Below are 18,573 nucleotides of genomic sequence, written 5' to 3'. Positions count from 1 at the left end.
TTTGGTATTGTTTGTAAATATTTTAATTTATTTGGTTATTTTTAAAAATATTGATGAGAAGAGTATTTTATAGCAATTTAATGTGTGAGGGGTAAAATTGTAACTTTAGAATAAAAAAAAATGATGTCGTCGTATTTATAACAAAGGCTGTGTTTGTCTCCCTCGCATTTTGAATTCAAACACAAAAACTCATCAACTTCGTTCTCTTTCTCCTTCAAAGCCCAAGAAAACCTTCAAAATTCAAATCAAAGTTGAAGAGAACACAGCCATCCATGGAAGTTGAAGAGGAATTACCTTCTCCTTCTCCTTCTCCTTCACCTTTCAAACCTCCTCCCTCTTCCATTTTCAAAGACATCTCAAACTTCAAAACCCCCAAACGCCATTCCCGCATTTCCACTCTTCAATCTCCATCTCAACCTTTCTTTACTGCTTCTAAGAGAACTCCTCTCGTTTCTTCCACACTTCGCCGTCCACGCCCTTCTCTCGCTCCTTCCTCTTCTGCTGCTCGGTCCAAGGCCTCCCGCAAACTCAAAGCTTTTGAGCTTGAGCAATCGCAGTCCTCTCGCAAGGTTCAGGTGAAGAAGGAACAATCTCTCAAATCTTTAGCTAATTCCCTCACGGTTTGGCTTAATTTCTTGTTTGAGAATCCCAGATCTTGTGGCTGCGATTGGCCTGTGGGTGATGATGGATGTAGCACTGGATCGCGGGGGAATCGAAAGAGGGATTTCAATAGTTGTCCTGCAGTGGGGGTTGATATGGTGTGGCGATGTCCGAAGAGGCAGAGAGAATTGTCTTGGGGATTTCCAAGTGGCGATGTCGCTGAAAACGAAGTTGAGTTTTCGAATTCGAGGTATGTGAAGTTGAGGGAGTCGTTGAAAGATGTGTGCAGCTTTGATGATTTGACGCAACGAATGCGAGTTTACTTGAGCTCGAATAATTGTAAGGATACTCTGGACATCATGGCTCAAGTGGCTAAGGTTCGGCTTCAATTATATCATTTCCCTTTTTCTTTGGCTTGGTTACTACAAATAGCGATTAGAATTTAGATCAACGTTCTCACCATTTTAGCTCGATTAACTTCGATCCCAGTTTAGAAATATATTCGTACCGTACTATGTTGAGTAAATGGAGGCTAATCTTGCTTAGTTGCAGCCTTCAGTTGTAATAGAATAGTCCAAATTCTTGCCACAAATGAGGTGATATTGCAATCACAATCAAGATATAGTTTGCACTCTTAATAAACTTGAACCTTACGGTGATTTTTAATGCACGAACAAGATTATTAGATTATATCTCTTTTACGCTATCAATAAAACATGGGTTCTTAAAAAATTTCGAAATTTCTAATATTCTGCTCTGTCTCGCAGAATATTGATGACGGAAGGTTAAAAATGAAGGCTCATTGTCCCATCATAACTGATGTTAGACTGAAGGAGAGCGCCACGAGGATCCTTATGGCTTATAATCCAATTTGGCTTCACATTGGATTATACATCATATTTGGTGGTGATTCTTTGCTGTCTACTGAAGAAGTGAATTCTGAACAAGATAATGCATTTCTGAAAATGGTCCTCGGGAAGCAGTTTTTTTCTCACTCTGGTCTGGCGAAGGCATATTCTTATAACCGGATGGTTGAGGGTTTATATAGACCGGGATATTATGAAGCCTTGGGTAATATTATTCTAAAAAGGTTTTTATTGCTAGTTCTTATTCTTGATAAAGCCAAGTGCCAGAGCAGCCTTCCGCTTGATTATGGTATCGATGGCGTGGATGGGGGTTCTCCTTTGCTGTTCCTTGTGCAATCTGTCATCAAATCAAGTCGTCAAATGATTAATGGTAATTAACAATTGCTCCACCCATTTTTGCCCATAATTCTATAGGTTTGGAAGTGGAGCATAAGTTTTGTTTTTCTCTTGGTGCAATTAGATTTCCTATCATCAGATGTAATGCATGGAGAAGGTAATCTGCTAGCACATTTGGTGATTATGGGGTATAAAGTATCTTACGCTCAGGTAGTTGTTCTATACTTAATGACTTGATGAGCATTTTAACCTGAATACGACCAAAAACATCAATAGCTGCTGTAGGTGACTGTAACTAATTTAATAATGCTTACCCTTATTGGGTGACTTGGTGTAAATTTTTTATGTCCCTGCAGCGTCCCATTTCTGAATACGACTTCAAAATTACCGATTTATTCGTAGACATCCAAGACGGTGTTCGACTGTGCAGAGCCATTCAACTTTTGCTTAATGACTGTTCCATTCTGACGGTAGTGTCATTTTTCATTCATGAAAATACAGCTCTTAGTGACAATCACTTTTTCTACCTTTTTCTTAATTTTTCTCCAATTCTGCTTTCAGAAAATTGTAGTTCCATCAGACTCTCATAAGAAGAACTTGGCAAACTGTGGCAAGGCTGTGCAGTATCTTAAGCAGGCTGGTGTAGCATTATGTGATGAGGATGGAATGATACTTGTGGAAGATGATATTGCTAACGGAGAGAAGGAAATGGTCCTTTCTTTGCTCTCTAACATGTTTGTTCATCTTCAGGTATTCTAATTTCTTGCTTTTCCATGATAATCACTCAACTTGTTTGTGTAATGTGATTGATTGTCAATGAGTTTTGTTCTTTTAGCTCTCATGTCAGAAAATCATGACTTATTTTCTTTCACATGTAAAATGCAGTTGCCTCTTATAGTCAACAAAAACCTTCTAGTTGAAGAAGTCTGCAAAATTCGTGGGGTGGTCAGTATTATACTTCTTTGTTAGACTTTTAAAGGTGTCATCAGTCTCAATACAGACGTTGGTTATTTTGTTATTATTTGACGTCCGATTCTATTATGTTTTCTTTATTAGATTCGTTTTTCAGAAAAATGAATTATGTTCACACCTTCTCACTCTTTTCCATCCATCAGGAAAAATCTGAAATTGACAAATCCACACCCTTGGAAGTTATCTTGGATTGGATCCAGGTATTTCTTTCAGTCTCATCCTCCTTCGTCTATCATTAAATTACAACCACAACAAGTATCACCACTGTGCATTTATTCCCCTTAATGCAAACGGAAGCCATGTTCACTGTTTTGCGGGGAAGTAATGATTTTCCTCATTTACCCAGATCAAATCTTGGAATTTATAAGCATTTTTTCTATACTATGCATTCCATTTTAACAATCAGTAAAGTTGTGAAAGCAGAAATACGTATTTACCAATACGAGAATAATTTCACTGCTATAAATAATTTCAATTCTGTAGAGTAGGGTCATAAAGATTTAGTATAGGGGAAAGCATTTTGCAAACACTTTCATTTTGTTTTTTTTTTTTTTTTCATTGCTCACTTATTCAAACTTCAAATATATGAATTTATGAAGACGTTGTATTTAAAAGGTTGTTATTGGGTTGAAGAAGCCTTCTCCTCTATGGTCGTTTTCAACCTGTTTCAATTTCACAAAGATTTAGTGTATGGGAAAGCATCGACTCTTTCTCATTGCAAGGAGTTGATCGAACTAGTTCTTATCCTGGATTGCTTTATTAACTATTTTAAATATTTAAATTATCCAATTCAGAAACCTATACCTCTCGATTAAACGTGGAAAGTCTTTTACTTCAGGTGGTCTGCGACAACTATGATATAAAGATTAGCAGCTTTTCTTCTTTGGTCGATGGAAAAGCAATATGGTGCCTACTTGATTACTACTTCCGTAAAGATCTTCACTGTTCAATCTCTTCAAAGGTTGTGCCATTCATCTTGTTACAACATTCTACTTGATTTCTACTTAGATAGGTGTCGAACTCATTCCATTATTTTATGGATTGCGTTGTTTGTGCCTTACCTTAATTTATTCACCTGGATGCAGGATCCTCAGAAAACAAATGGTGAAGAATCGATCATGTCTGTCACTCATTGTTCAGACGCAGCACACAATTTCATATTATTGCAAAAATTGGCATCACTATTGGGAGATTTTCCTGAGGTTAGTGTTTTTACAAATGTATTCAACTTTTTTTTTAAGGTGAATCACAGTAAGGTACAATATAATCTAGGACTTAAGCTCAAGGAGCAAAAACAGTGTTTTGTGAAGTATGAGACAATGGAAAACTAAATAGAAAGAGCTTTTTTTTAAGAGATTGTTTAAAGATATAGGCATTCTAAGCAACGTCCTATTAGATGTTTCAAAATTCATGATGGATAAAACGATACTGGAAATGAAGAAATGCCCCGAGATTCTGATACATTGGACTCATGTGTGTGCGCAATTTGTAAATTAAAAGTTGAGATATAATGCGGTGTTCTCTGTTGTGTGATGTAGTCGAAACAATCAGTTGTTGCGGCTTGAGAGTTATTAGTTTGATACAAATTGGCAGTTTTCTCGTATTATTCATTTTTATGTTCATCTGTCATACAATTATCACAAGGGACAAGTATTTATTACTATATTTCATGTAACAGATTCTGCAAATTAGTGATATACTCGAGTATGGTGGTGCATGTAGTGACCGCAGTGTAATAATTTTGTTGACTTTCCTCGCATCAGAATTGATTGTGAAGAAAAGCGTGGTAATGTTTCCACATGCTCACGTTGTAATTGGATTCCTTCTTGTTCATTCCATGTTTCATATCTTGAAACACATTGATTCCTTTTTCTAGGATCAACTGAATTTCCATAAACTATTGGACTGCGATTGTCAAAGCCCAAATAAAATACATTTCTGTTCCAGGCAGTATGTTTTGAATTCAGTGGCCGTGCCAAATATTGAAGGATTTGATGTGCAGAATACTGGAGGTTTCTTCTTTCACTCTGATTTCATGTTTACGAAGTGAATATTTTGCTTCTTTTAGTGACATATATGTACATGCACTTGACTTGGTACATGTTGCATAATTCATTTACATGTTTTTCAATTTGATCCATTCTCGCTCTTTAAGGAAGGATAACATTGGCATGAAATCAGTGCTTTTGAGCATACTCTTTTTTGCCTTAAAATTTTGGTGTTCCCTTCAGAAACAGATGGTGCCAAAAAGTTCAAGACTATTCGTGCATGGTGGCAGGATATGGTTGAACAGAACAAGAGATCCTTTTCAAAGCCAGACGCCACTTCATTATTCCTTCCATCAGGAAAACAGAGGAACAAGAAGCAAAGAGGTAATTGGGAATTGGGATGTTACCTATCGATCAATATTTGTTACTTGATTGTAATTCAGTTAACTCATACTTTTTTTTAGTCAATCAATTGTCTTCTTCGTTGACTGATGGATTCTTAATCTTTAAATGTTCATTGATTTCAGAAAATTGAACTGGTCTGGTATCATTATATATATTTTTTCTTTTCCTTAACTCTTTCGTTTCATTAAACAGTGATGCTTATGTTTCTATTGGAACTAGGACCGTGCGTGACTGCTTTAAACAGTTCTCTGAACATAGGATGCTAATTATCATTTCTTCCTCATTTTTTATTTATTTATTACGAGGTTAATCTTATTTCTTCACTGAAATTCAACATTCCTTTTATTTGGTTCTTATATTTCAACGTTTAAATACATGCTAGATACACATTACAAAAAACACAAATGAATATGATGTGACACAATTGTTCAGTTAATTATTTTAAGTCTGAGTTTAAAAAAGAACCTTCTGAAAGTTTTTAGAATGAAAATGCAACAAGAAGGAAAGTGGTGATTGACTTGACATAAGAATTGTACTTCTATTTTTGTTTTTGTGGTCACGGGAATTCTTCTGTTAAATTTTGCAGAAGATGCTGCTAGAATTATTCAATCATATTACAGGAGATTGGTTGAACGTCGCAAGTTTATTAATTTGATGCATGAAATTTCCTTCTTACAAAGATTTATCAAAGCATGGTTAATTAGGAGGCAAAAATTGGCTTGTACAGAACCAGATGCTCCCCGTACACTTTCGTGTGGTATGGTGTTTTGTTTTTGGTTAGATTGTTTCTAAATATGTAGTTCGGATGGTCGAATATTTAAAATTCACCATGACCAAAGCTACTGTTGTATTGATGATACAGAAAGACCGAAACAGCTTGAAATTGTTGGGAGATATAGCACACTCACAGTAGACACACGTGACCTCTTGACTTTACAAAGGTCAGCAATATGTATTCAACGAGCAACGAGGAATTGGATGATTAGAAAAAACCAAGTTAGCAGAGAAGTAGCATCTTTCGACAGAAATGGCCCTGCAGTAACTCATCTAAACATAGCTTCAATTGCAGATGAAGAAATCGGCATTATTGATCGAATAAAAGAAACACCTGAATTTCAAGTAGTTGCTGAGGAGTGTCCTATATTGAACAAGGATGTAGTGGTAAGAGAAGCATTCTGTAATGAACACCTTGCTGCCATTCAAATTCAAAGCTATTTTCGTGGTAAGTTTTTAAGAAGGAAGTTTCTAAGTCTAAGGATGGCGACAATAGTAATTCAGAAAAATATCCGTATGTTAAGATGTCAGAAAGAATATACACATAACAAGAATGTTGTGACATCTGCCATTGTAATTCAATCTTTGGTTCGTGGATGGATTGCCAGGAGAGAAGGTCATCGGCAGAGGCGTCTCATTGTTCTAGTTCAAGTAAGTTTGTTATAGTGACATCTGATTGACTATCTTGACATGATAGACTTGATCCATTTATTTCAACCCTTGAAAGTTCTATTTATGATTTAAAATGTGTTTCTTTTTCCCTATGCAAATATGAAATGTTTAACATATATAAATGATGTGCATTTTTTTATTGATAGAGTTTTTGGCGTCGTTGGCTGGCACAGAAAGAATTTTTGCTGCAGAGAGAGTCCGTCATAAAGATCCAGACTGCTACACGATGCATGATTGGTCGTATAGCATTTCATAGGCAGAGACATGCAGCTATAGAAATTCAACGACTCATAAGGGGACAAATTACTCGAATGAAGCTCTTAGGTATTGTGTCTAGTCTACACGTACAATGATAGCCTTGTATTGTTTTAATTTCATTTCTCACACCACTTCATTGTTTAGGTGCAGCTTCTGAACTACGTTCAACGTTTTACAGTGGAAATTTCTCCAGATCCAGCTGTAAAATGTTTGAGTTGAAGCTAGTTTTAGGTTCAATTCTAAAACTGCAACGGTGGTGGAAGGGAGTTTTATTGCTTAGATTAAGATCAAGGTCCATAATTGTCATCCAGTCTCATATCAGAGGGTGGATATCTAGGCGAAGGGCTGCTACAGAGAGACAACAGATTGTTTTGATCCAAGTAAGTGTTTTGGTTCTATATTGTTTAACATTTTATCAGTTATATGCAGTCAAAAGAATTCATAAGACAGTGGAGAAGTTGTAGAGGTTGCTAGATCCGTCTTCACTCCTAGCATTGTGATGACTTGTCCTAATTAATCTATCGGATTCGGAGTAGATATTGTAGTGTATGCTCTTCGAAGAACCATATGCTAGGAGCTTCAAATGCACTCAAACGATCTTCTACTCAATGAGCTGAAGGGATGAAGGATTTGAAATGTGAAGAAGAAAAGTAGGTAAATCAATGGAGAAATAAGGGGCTACTTGCAGTATGAGGCTGCCGTGAGGCAAAGTGCTGAATCAGTGATAATTAAAAAGACATAAACACACTCACACACATTAGGTCATCATCTTGATTTTAACTTTCATGTTGCTCTCTCAATAATGTCAGTGACAAAAGCGTGACTGGATTGGAATAGCTATTTACCGGCCTAACTGTTCTCTGAAACCCAAAATCTATGTAAAAGATCACTCCAATTTTTGAAATGATGTGTACCTTTTTCTAAATTTTATCTTTCCTGAAATTTGATAGTCACACTGGAAAGGTTACTTAGCAAGAAAAAGATCAAAAGGGCAGTTACGAGACCTGCGCTTGAGAGTGCAAAATTCTGCTGCAAATGTGGATGATGGCAAGCGTATTATAAACAGATTAGTTGTAGCACTTTCGGAATTGCTAAGCATGAGAAGTGTTCGAGGCATTCTTCATACTTGTGCAACTTTAGGTATGTAATATGTCGATGATAATTTGAATCCCATACGCATGTTGCAGCTGTCCTTGCTTATGTGGAATACAGTTAATCTAGTTTATATTTCTGTTTTACGCATTTGTATGGCCCATAAACTACAAAATTTATATTCAAGGTGTTAAAAGCAAGGACTATCCAGTAGTTATATTTGGCAGTTTATGGATGAAGTATGAAGTTCTATGGTTTTTTCACTCATCACTTTTTTCCTGAATATGCCTTATCATTTATCATTTGACTGAAAATAAATATTTGTTGTACAAATCTGCTTTTGTAGATATGGCGACAGGACATTCTCAAAAATGCTGCGAAACCCTTGTTGGTGCTGGAGCTATTAGCACTTTGCTGAAGCTCATTCGGTCAGTCAGCCGAAGCATACCTGATCAGGAAGTCCTGAAGCACGCGCTCTCTACTTTAAGAAATTTATCACGTTATCCCCATCTTATTGAAGTGCTAATTGATACTCATGGATCCGTAGAAATTCTTCTCTGGGAGCTCCTAAGGTTTGTCGATATAATTTTTTAAATTAGAACATCATGATAAGAATAATTTAGTTCTTCTCATTATAACTAAAGTGTTATCTGTCAACAATTTGTATTCAGGAATAAGGACGATGGCTTCTTTATCGCCTCGGAAGTTCTGAAAATGATCTGCAGAAATGAAAAAGGCATTGAAGCAGTGCGCAAGTCAAGTGGCCATTTAAAGCGACTTAGCAGCCTTGCGGAGGAACTTACCAGAAAGGCATACAACGAGAAGAGGTAAAACTCAAACTCAAGGAATTTGACTCAGACGCGTATTCATTGCAGTTCCTTTCTATTTTTGTTTTTCTTTTTTATCCGTGTGCTGAAAATTTCAATCCCACTGTTCTTATTGCAGGACTGCTAGGGGTCTTGATGGGAGAGAGAATATAGAGAGACGATTGAAAGAAGCTGTTGAACTTCTGAAGTTGACAACTAACAATTGGTAACGGTCACCATGTGCTAAGCCTAACTACTAATATTCATATATTTGTTGTGTGGGAAATGAGTTTTGAGTTCTAAACCTTAACATGGAGAGTAAGAGATGTATATTCAAATCATAGTGTACAGATTAACAAGAATATACTTGGTGTGCATAATTTATGCACAATCCACACTCCTTGACAGCGTTGTTTTGTAACATTGTGTTACTGATTTATTTGTCTTTGAGATGTTTATCAGTTAATTGACAATGGTGATGTGATTGGTTGCATGTGTAGACACAATTACAAGAAACCACGTGTTGTAGCCTTTTTGTTCAGGAATACCCACCGCAAATTTTGATTGAATGGTCGATTGGCTTATGGGACTCCAAAATATCAGACTTCGATTTTGATGCTGCAGCTAATTGGTGCCTTCTGAAGTCCAAAAGGGCATTGATTCTTGTTAAAGTTATCAGTTTCAATAAAATAGAGGCAAGTTGTGGCTTTTTATACATCTTTTATAAAAATATTTTCCAAATCTTTTCAGCAAAAATAGTAAAATTTGCCAATATATTTAAATATTCTTTAAATTACAATTTTAACCTCTTTTTTCCTCTCACCTTGAAGTTTGTGTTCGGTAAGTATCTATTAAATGAAAGCATTTCTAAATATAAACTTCTATTAACGTCTATAACCAGGTGTTGTTGGTATGAAATCTAACCCATAATAGTAAATTTGTTAGACCATTGCAAAATAAAAATTATTTGATATAAACATAGTTCACATTTTAAATGAAATACGAATTTGAACCTAACTTAACAATTAAGATTTAATTTGATATCGCTCATTTTTAAATATAGTAAAATAAACTAAAATATTTACCAAACTTTATATATATTAAAGATAAATATTGTTGATAGAATCTAAAATTCTTCTATATTTTGTAAATGTTTTCAACAATTGTATTATTTACCATAATCCCCAAACTTCGTAATAGTTTTATTTTAGTGTTTTAAAAAAAATAATATTCAGTTCTTTTAAATGTATTTTTTTCTCAACTCTCCTACAATATTTTAAAATTTTCCAAATATATGTTTGCCTTTTTTAAATTACATTTTTCAAAAACGTTCGTAGACTTAGTCTAAAAAATCAAAATACTGTGATAGTTTATAGCATTACATTTTAAGAACCAAGTGGTTATCAACTTGTCAAAGATATTCACAATGATTTGAAGCTTTATCATTGCAATATTTGTAACATCATAATTTTATAAGACAAAAAATATGTTAAATTACAAGTTTAGTTCTTAAACTTTTGAAATTATCAATAGTGTGTAATAATTTTCTAAATTTTAATATATATAATAGAACGATTTACATATCATAATTTCTAATATTGATTTTTGTTATAAAGAAGTTAAGTTGGATAGATTCTTTAAGTCCTAACAACGTAAGTTGATTAGAAATCTACTAGTGAATGAAAACTACTTAAAAACTATTAATTTTCTATCTTACATATCTTTGAACTTCGTAACTCTTAATGGAGAATATAAAGAAGTAATTTTTATATAGAAAATAAAAAACACAAAATCTACAGTAACAAAATTTAATATTATATAACTAAAGTGGTGTGGAAGCATTAACTATTTCTCTCTTTTGACTGTAAAAACTCATCTCATTGGTAATGTAAAATGTGGTCAGTTCATGTTTTCTCCCTCCAAAAAGGCTGCTCCATCAAATTCATGAACATAAGAAGTTGTGTTCTATCATTAAATTTAATGCCTTGATCCCTATTGTCAAAATTAAGTAACCAAGTGGACATGGAACTCATAAAAATATTTGAATAAACATCAAGCAGTCCAAATTTAACCAGATCAATCCAATCCTACACTTACTTCTACTTGTAAACCCAACAATTTAATTTGTTGATACATAAATTCTTCCTATTCATCACAAACTAACAATACAGAGCTTCAAATTTCTCCAATTTTCCAACCAACCAAAAGAGAAAAAAAATGGAAAATAGAAAGCAGAGAGGGCAGCAAACTCGCTTTCAAATTGATCGATCAAGCAGCCCTGGCAAGAAGTTGATGTTGGTCAGGAGAATGAACAACAGATCTTCTCCTAAAAGACGACCTTGGTACCGTGATCTCCAAAACCCCATTCTCAAACCCAGCCGAAATTCCATCTACATCAACCAAAACCGGAAGTCGAAATTTCCTGGAGAAACTCTTGGCCGGAGAAGTAACTCCATTCACAGCCTCTGTCCGAATGATCAGATACCGCGAATCTTCAACCTCCACTTTTATCTCCTCCTTCCGAACACCTACACGTAAAATTAACGAACGAGAACGTAAAAATAAATAAATAAATAAAAACCAAGTGGGGTAGAAATGAATGGGGGAAAATGGAAGTACCAGGGAGATCGGCGGAGAAAAGATGAGAGTCTGAGGTTTGAACCCAGTGAACGTAATTATGGGGAATGGAGTAATGGTAGTAAGGAAAGAGAAGGGGATGAGGAGTAGAGGTAGAAATCTCCATTGTTGATGGGAAGGAAGATTTTTGGATGTTTTGGCGGGGGGTGGTTAGTGGTGAGAATGGATATAGGATTTTGAAGAGGCCTTTTCAACCTCTAAATATAACAAAGCATTGGATATTTTTTCGGCAACTTGCAGCGTCCCTTGAGGTCATTTTCGGTAAAGTGACAACAACTTGGTGTATGACAATATCCAAATCAAATTTTTGGTATCAATTTTAGAAAGGTTTACAACAATGGATGAAAACGGGCTTTCTTTTCTTTCTTTTTTTAACTGTGAAAATGTCAAATATGACAAGTAATTAGTGACTCTCACACTTAAAACCTACCCTCGAGTATGAACAAAAAATACTTCAATAAAATCATTGAATGAGTCAATTATTTAAGTTGCACTCTCAAAACAGTCAAATTTCAGAATCACAAGTTAAAAAGAAAAAAAGAGCTTCATACACGACCTTGACTTTTAAGAATTACGATATAGTTGCACCTTTTAATAAACTCGAAGCCAGCCCAGATAAACCCGTCCCAAATGGCAGACGAGTACTCCCTTTTTTTCTTATACTTTTTGAGAATATTTTGAAGAGATGGTTGGATATTTGAACAAGTCATGTCATAGTCTATTGCTATTACTATATGATACTCAATTCAATAGAAAGACAAACTATTCGTGTGAGGTTGGTTTCATCTTCACATCCATGAGCTCGTTTTCTGATTGGTTGGTTTCTTTGAGCGTCAATACGAAGTTCGCCCTGGACGTGGGGCCCATTGCTCTAAAACCACGGCCTCAAACCTTTCAGATAAGTGAAAAGAAAAAAAACGATAAATCTAATCGATTCCTACCGATCCCATTCCTTTTGCTTTCCTCCCTTTTCGCCTCCTTCTCGGCTTCTAGGGTTAGGGTTTCTCTCTTTGTCCGAACGACACACCCACCACTCTCTTTTTCTTTCTCCGTCTCCCCATCCTAAGGAGATTTGTTTTTCTTTTCTCCCCTTCTCCATAACGATGCAGCCTGCTCCTGGTGTTGCTCCTCACAACATTCCTCACCAGGCTCCTCAGTACCAACAACAGCAACCTCCTTACATGATGATGCAGCCTCAGCCCCCGCAAGCACAGCCTGTTCCTCAGATGTGGCCTCAACAGCCGCAGGCTGGTTCTCCACAGGGCCAACCCCCTCAACCTGCCAACGGGGATGAGGTTCGTACGCTCTGGATCGGAGACTTGCAGTACTGGATGGACGAGAACTATATCTTTAATTGTTTTGCTCATACTGGCGAGGTACGTCAGTCAACGCCACCCATTTTTAGATCTTTTGTGTATATGTCTTTATTATTTGTTTTCATTGCTGTTGTTGGGAAAAGATTTGGTTTTATAATTATTAGGTTGAGTTCTTGAAGATTTGTGCCCACACATGTTACTGCATTGTGATTTCGGTGGACAAGAATCGTTTCCATTTCTTCTTTCTTCTTTCTTGTTTATAATTGATGTTGTTTATATCTGCAGGTTTCCTCCGTGAAAGTGATTCGGAATAAGCAAACCGGCCAGTCCGAGGGTTACGGTTTTATTGAGTTTTTAACTCGTCCAGCTGCGGAAAGAGTACTTCAAACTTATAATGGCACCGCCATGCCCAATGGGGCACAAAATTTTAGATTGAACTGGGCATCAGCAGGGGAGAAGCGACAAGATGATTCTCCTGATTACACTATTTTTGTGGGAGATTTGGCTGGTGATGTTACTGATTATGTGCTACAAGAAACATTTAGGGCACGGTATAACTCAGTTAAGGGTGCTAAAGTTGTGATCGATAGGCTCACTGGACGTACTAAGGGTTACGGTTTCGTAAAGTTTGGGGATGAGTCTGAACAAATTCGGGCTATGACTGAGATGAACGGTGTTCACTGTTCATCCAGACCCATGCGAATCGGACCAGCAGCTAACAAGAACACTTCTGGCAGTCAGCAGTTTTCGAAAAGTAAATACGAACTCCCCCCCCCCGAAACTGGAAAATTTTAAATGAAAAACAAGGCATTGAATTTTGTTTGGAATATCTTCTCAGTCATTCATTCATCATATGGATGTGCCCATTTGTGCTTACTGATTAGTGTTTTTCGATTCATTTTGCTTTCAATATGGCAAGATGCAATGCAACTTCTATTTTCTGTCCTGATTTAGCTCCTCTCCGTTACTTCTATTTCTAGTTTCCAGCATTTTAATTCCCCTCTCGTATACCTTGGAAGAATAGCCTTTCATGCCTTTTCCTTCGTGTACTTCCAATTCGAGCTTTGGTCATTTTAAGTACTATAAAGAAGAATTAATAAACTTATAAAACTCCTCTTTTCTTTAAGCAGGGTGTCAAAAGGCTCTGTCAGCTTGGGGTCCGCTACTGATTTCAGCTGACACGCTTACCCTTTAATACGTTGTTCCATTTAGGTCAGTTTTTTTTCCGCCAATGTCTTACCTCTTTCTTTTTATGTGGCATATTTATGCTGCGGTTTTTAATTCACCTTTAGTTCTGCAACGTTTAGTTTTTCCTTTGATTTGCATGGGTATTTTTTTCTCTCCCTGGCATTTTACCACTTCTAATTCCTTTATTTTTCTTTAAAGTTTAGGTCACTTGTCTTAGGTTCTTTAGCTAGATGGTTTTTTTAAATTTCCAGCAACTGGGAATTTGGAGTAACATAGTTTGGTTCTGAACTTTCCTTCTACAACTGCAGTAGGTCATATAGGTTGAGCTTGTCCTTCACCTCCTAATATTTTGGGTTTATGGGATTTACTCTATGTTTTATTTTCAATATTTGATGGTTGGATTCCCTTTTTGTAGACAAATCATCTATCAACAAAAGGTTTTGATACATTTCTTGATCTGCCTGAATTTTCATTTCTTACTAGCTTTTCATTCTGTAGCTCTGTATTTCGTTAAGTCTTTCCTTTGGAATATTCTATTCTTCTTCCATCGCGGTGGGTCTATTTTCATCCAAGTATGCTCTGTATGTATCTTTCTTGTAGTTAGGATTGTATTGATTGGTTTTGTTGATTTAAAGGCTTCTAGTTTTTTTTTTTTTAATGCTCATACCATTTCTTGGTGTGAATCATTTCATGTGATTGATTGGCTAAATAGTGGTGCGTGGCAGAATTTCCAATACGTCACATTATGGTTGCCTCAAGTCAGAAGTTGAGGAGGCTATATGTTTTATTTTAGTTCATTAGATCAGAATTTCTCGTGTATTATTATGTAGGCTTTTTCACAATTAATCTGGTCTCCATGATGAATCACTTGGTTATTTTGCATTTATTATGTTTGGCACAGTATCTTTTATTCTTCATATTCCGATCTCCATGTTATTGTTTTTGTATTGATATGAGCTGAAAGCCTTGAAGTTCTTCAAATCTTATGCCTTTTTGAAATTATAGGAGGCTTACATCTTTGAGGTGTAAAATAGGTAAACCTCAGTGAATGATAGAGAAGACAATAATCAAATATGGAAATTTTGAAGAGTTGGAATGTCGACATTATGGTGGCTTCTGTTTGATGGGAATTTTTAGGGGAGAATTAATTATCGATGTGGCACATTGTCTGCATTTTAAGACCATTTCAAGTTATCTTCATTTGAATAAAAAAAAAAATCAGGTCCCATAAGAGTTTAGTCCCCTCCCCCTCCGTAATATATATAATTATAATTATTTCCGTTGTTCGGTATTAGCTATTACAGCCAGGATGTGACTGTTATAATTCTGCATCTATTTAAAGAATGGATGTCTCTTTTCATGGATATTTTGATTGCTAGTCATTTGAATTTATCATGTTTTAGTTTGCATGTATCTTGGTTTTAATTTTCATTACTATTATTTACCATAACGATAATGCAACATGATAATGACTTGGGTAAAAATGATCTAAGGATTTTTTTAGTTCATGTTGATAGAAGATGTCATTTTAGTTTAATATTTTCAAATGCAGCTTCATACCAGAATCCTCCAGGCACACAGAATGAGAACGATCCAAATAATACAACTGTGGGTACTCCAATAATTTTCAATAGCAATATTATCTCATGGACGTATTTATGAGTTATTATTTGATTTTGTTTCAGATATTCGTGGGGAATTTGGATTCTAATGTCACTGATGAGCACTTGAGACAAGTATTCAGTCAGTATGGAGAGCTGGTGCATGTTAAGATTCCTGCAGGCAAACGATGTGGCTTTGTTCAATTTTCAGACAGGTTGGTATTTTCAAAAGCTTTCATGACACCTACGCCCCTTCTTCCCATCATGTGGTGTTCATTTGCTCATGAGTTTTGTATTTTGTTTTCCTTAATACTATTTTAGAAGCTGCGCCGAGGAAGCTTTGCGCATTTTGAATGGAACCCCAATTGGTGGGCAAAACATTAGACTTTCGTGGGGTCGTAGTCCTTCTAACAAACAGGTACTATTATTGTGCTTCACTTGTATTCTTGTATTCATTAAAGCAAATAATATATTAGCTTTATTGACCTCTATTTTAAATTTACAGCCTCAGGCTGATCCTAATCAATGGAATGGAGGAGGAGGTGGAGGAGGAGGATATTATGGATATGGACAAGGATATGAAAATTATAGCTATGCTCCAGCTGCCCAAGACCCTAACATGTTCTACAGTGGCTATGGTGGGTATGGGAACTACCAGCAACCAGCAACACAGCAGCCATCACAGCAACAAGGTGGATATATGTAGATGACAAGTTCTATTTCTCTTGCCTCACCTCTCAATTCGAATGAGACCCTAAACTTCTGCTTGTCATTTGTAGAAGATTTTGGAGATGTTACTCTCTCATCTATTCTAAACAAATATTCTGTATGACTCCGTTGACTTGATGTCAGTTGTGTGTTGTATTTGGCGTTAGAGGTTTTTGCGTGTTGTGTTATTTGTTTCTTTTCATATGATCATATCTATTATGGTAGGAGTTGAATGATCTTGTAATTTTCTCAAGTCCTTGTTAAAGGCTGTACGTGGGTTAACTACTTACTACTTATGTTCTTGCTGATGTTTCTCTACCCTATTTCACTTTTTCTGGCTTGAAACTGTTTGTTATGTTTTTTCATAGTATTACTGTACAATGGGAATTGTCGTCGAACCATTGAGACGTTTGGTTTCTGAAATTGTTCAACTTTTGCTTGTACAATATTGAAGGTGTATTCATTGTTTAATTAAAATCGGTTAGCCATTACTAGATTAATTCCAAATTTCTTAATCCTATTATGCGCCTTATGCAACAGTTCATTAATAGATTAATTCCAACTTGCTAGATTCAATTTTGTGCCTTATACGAGTTTATAAACACAAGTTCGCTTAAGTTTAAATTTCATCCTTAAATAAATACATAAATGGATTTGGACTAATGTTGCGAATTGAATTCTTTTCTGGACTAATGCCAAAGATACAATGTCTAAAATCTTCCAAAAGTGATCAGTCTTAATGAAAATGGAACTTTCATGTGAAGTATTGGCTCTTCATTCAAATCTCTTCACCTCCAAAGAGAGAAAATATATTTTCCAGACATTGTGGGAGATTGGAATAAGTTAGCTTATAATACTGAATTTAATAGGAAGACCTAATATTGGTGTGTGGTTGGTACTGTTTGGACTTCATGTGCTTGGTTTTGAATTAGTATTTGTGGCTTGAGTTGTGTTGTATGCTTATTCATTTATTGGGTTGTAGATTTCTTCAAACTAAATAATTTTAGTTAAAAATTCCAACAAAATTCAACCATGAAATATTTGACTTGACTCAATTCGAGTTACTCGAGCAAAAAGTAAAATTTAGTAGGTGGTTTTCTTATTTAATTATTTTTATATATTAAAATAAGACATGTTTTACTCATGTTCAACGAATAATGAATCAACGGTGATCTAAAAAGGATTCATGTGATTATGTTTAGTGTTGTTTAATTATGTTATAATACAAGGAGAGCACATGTCTAAATAAGTTGTCATCCTATTGATAAACACTAATGCTACCATTATCGTTTGTGATTATCATCATTGTCACTCTTTTATAGAAAAAACTATGGGTTAACACGAGATTTTGACCAAATAAATTTTATTTGTGAAAATGCAAATATTACAATATTTAATTTTTACCGTCTAGTATGTTCTCTTAAATATATAAAATTCAATTTTTAAGTTTGTTGATCTTCTTCTATTATGAGTCGTTGGACCTGTTGATCTTTTTTAGGATCAATCTTCAACTTGTAGATGGTGAAAAAACGATTAATTTGATGAAGTCTTCAAAATTTTCAGAATATCAGTCTTCAGTTTTTATATGATGAAAAGTCGATCAATTAGTCGAAGTTTTCAAACATTTGAAAAGTTCATTTTTCAATTTGTAGATGATGCATATACGACAAAGTTGTTGAAGAAAATAAGATATATTCATTTGAAGAATAGATGGTGAACTTGTTGAAAACGAATAAATGATTTGTTCGCTAGAGATGGTCAATCAAATATGAATATGACACATTCTCTTTCTTGAAGAATAGATTCACGATTTGTTGAAGAACAATTTGTGGAATTTTCTTAGATTAATGGATCTATGTCGAATGCCTCAAGTGAAGGATTAGCTACGGTCTATTGACTTGGATTTGGTTCAGTTTCGACCCATCTCTTATATTAAATAGTTAACATGATATAAAGTAATGTATTTGTTGAAGTTTATTAAGTCTAAATAGTAATTTATAACTAATAATTAAAAGTAACAATAATGATTAATGGATATTAACTTGTTAAGTAATCATACTTTCTTCTTTCTTCATTCTCCACCCAAATCTCATAACAATAAACATATTTTTTGAAAGTTTTAAGAACCTTTTCTAAAACATTTAAAAGTTTATATACATTTTTCTGTGTAGTTTAGAAAAAAAAAGTATTAAATAAAAAATATGACGATTTTATAGACCGAAAATAGTTTATCTACAAATACGAATGGAAAACCGTTTTCAAAAAATAGAATTCAAGTTTCCAAATATTTTAAAAAGCAGAGTTCAAAATTGAAAAGAAGAAATAGAAAACATAAAACAAAATGACAGATGTAT

The 18,573-nt window shown here is 35.0% G+C and overlaps 3 protein-coding genes across 4 annotated transcripts; 2 read left to right on the top strand and 1 right to left on the bottom strand.

Moving 5' to 3' along the window:
- The first annotated feature begins 177 nt into the window (after positions 1 to 177).
- On the top strand, positions 178 to 9,338 carry LOC101209386 (abnormal spindle-like microcephaly-associated protein homolog). 2 transcript variants are annotated; one of them, XM_011654437.2, is made up of 20 exons: positions 178 to 977; positions 1,368 to 1,836; positions 1,927 to 2,012; positions 2,159 to 2,272; positions 2,364 to 2,552; positions 2,688 to 2,747; positions 2,918 to 2,974; positions 3,613 to 3,735; positions 3,860 to 3,976; positions 4,453 to 4,560; positions 4,651 to 4,786; positions 5,006 to 5,146; positions 5,754 to 5,924; positions 6,030 to 6,592; positions 6,760 to 6,937; positions 7,022 to 7,251; positions 7,822 to 8,011; positions 8,310 to 8,535; positions 8,635 to 8,790; positions 8,909 to 9,338. In XM_011654437.2, the coding sequence occupies exons 1-20, from the start codon at positions 273 to 275 to the stop codon at positions 8,997 to 8,999; spliced, it is 4,110 nt and encodes a 1,369-aa protein (XP_011652739.1). In that variant the 5' UTR covers positions 178 to 272; the 3' UTR covers positions 9,000 to 9,338. The 2 variants fall into 2 exon arrangements, with proteins under 2 accessions (XP_011652739.1, XP_011652734.1); XM_011654432.2 differs by having other exon boundaries at positions 7,016 to 7,251.
- A 1,382-nt stretch (positions 9,339 to 10,720) lies between these two features.
- Positions 10,721 to 11,595, bottom strand: LOC101212573 (15.4 kDa class V heat shock protein). Its single transcript, XM_004145058.3, has 2 exons — positions 11,389 to 11,595; positions 10,721 to 11,297 (listed from the first exon to the last, which is right to left on the bottom strand). The coding sequence occupies exons 1-2, from the start codon at positions 11,510 to 11,512 to the stop codon at positions 11,038 to 11,040; spliced, it is 384 nt and encodes a 127-aa protein (XP_004145106.1). The 5' UTR covers positions 11,513 to 11,595; the 3' UTR covers positions 10,721 to 11,037.
- Positions 11,596 to 12,315: 720 nt separating this feature from the next.
- LOC101212809 (polyadenylate-binding protein RBP45) lies at positions 12,316 to 16,564 on the top strand. The gene is made up of 6 exons (XM_004145059.3): positions 12,316 to 12,782; positions 13,008 to 13,476; positions 15,463 to 15,518; positions 15,596 to 15,726; positions 15,833 to 15,929; positions 16,017 to 16,564. The coding sequence occupies exons 1-6, from the start codon at positions 12,510 to 12,512 to the stop codon at positions 16,215 to 16,217; spliced, it is 1,227 nt and encodes a 408-aa protein (XP_004145107.1). The 5' UTR covers positions 12,316 to 12,509; the 3' UTR covers positions 16,218 to 16,564.
- Positions 16,565 to 18,573: the final 2,009 nt, after the last annotated feature.

Source organism: Cucumis sativus, chromosome 1, assembly GCF_000004075.3.
Source record: "Cucumis sativus cultivar 9930 chromosome 1, Cucumber_9930_V3, whole genome shotgun sequence".
In the NCBI taxonomy this organism is placed as follows: Eukaryota; Viridiplantae; Streptophyta; class Magnoliopsida; order Cucurbitales; family Cucurbitaceae; genus Cucumis; species Cucumis sativus.
This window is presented reverse-complemented; position numbering and strand designations above follow the sequence as displayed.

Coding starts and splice junctions, on each gene's coding strand:
- LOC101209386 (XM_011654432.2), top strand. CDS start 273: ATGGAAGTTGAAGAGGAATTACCTTCTCCTTCTCCTTCTCCTTCACCT. Junction 3,977..4,452: donor TATTGGGAGATTTTCCTGAG/GTTAGTGTTTTT, acceptor TTCATGTAACAG/ATTCTGCAAATTAGTGATAT. Junction 7,252..7,821: donor AACAGATTGTTTTGATCCAA/GTAAGTGTTTTG, acceptor GAAATTTGATAG/TCACACTGGAAAGGTTACTT.
- LOC101212573 (XM_004145058.3), bottom strand. CDS start 11,512: ATGGAGATTTCTACCTCTACTCCTCATCCCCTTCTCTTTCCTTACTAC. Junction 11,298..11,388: donor TTTCTCCGCCGATCTCCCTG/GTACTTCCATTT, acceptor TTTTACGTGTAG/GTGTTCGGAAGGAGGAGATA.
- LOC101212809 (XM_004145059.3), top strand. CDS start 12,510: ATGCAGCCTGCTCCTGGTGTTGCTCCTCACAACATTCCTCACCAGGCT. Junction 15,519..15,595: donor ACGATCCAAATAATACAACT/GTGGGTACTCCA, acceptor ATTTTGTTTCAG/ATATTCGTGGGGAATTTGGA. Junction 15,930..16,016: donor GTAGTCCTTCTAACAAACAG/GTACTATTATTG, acceptor TTAAATTTACAG/CCTCAGGCTGATCCTAATCA.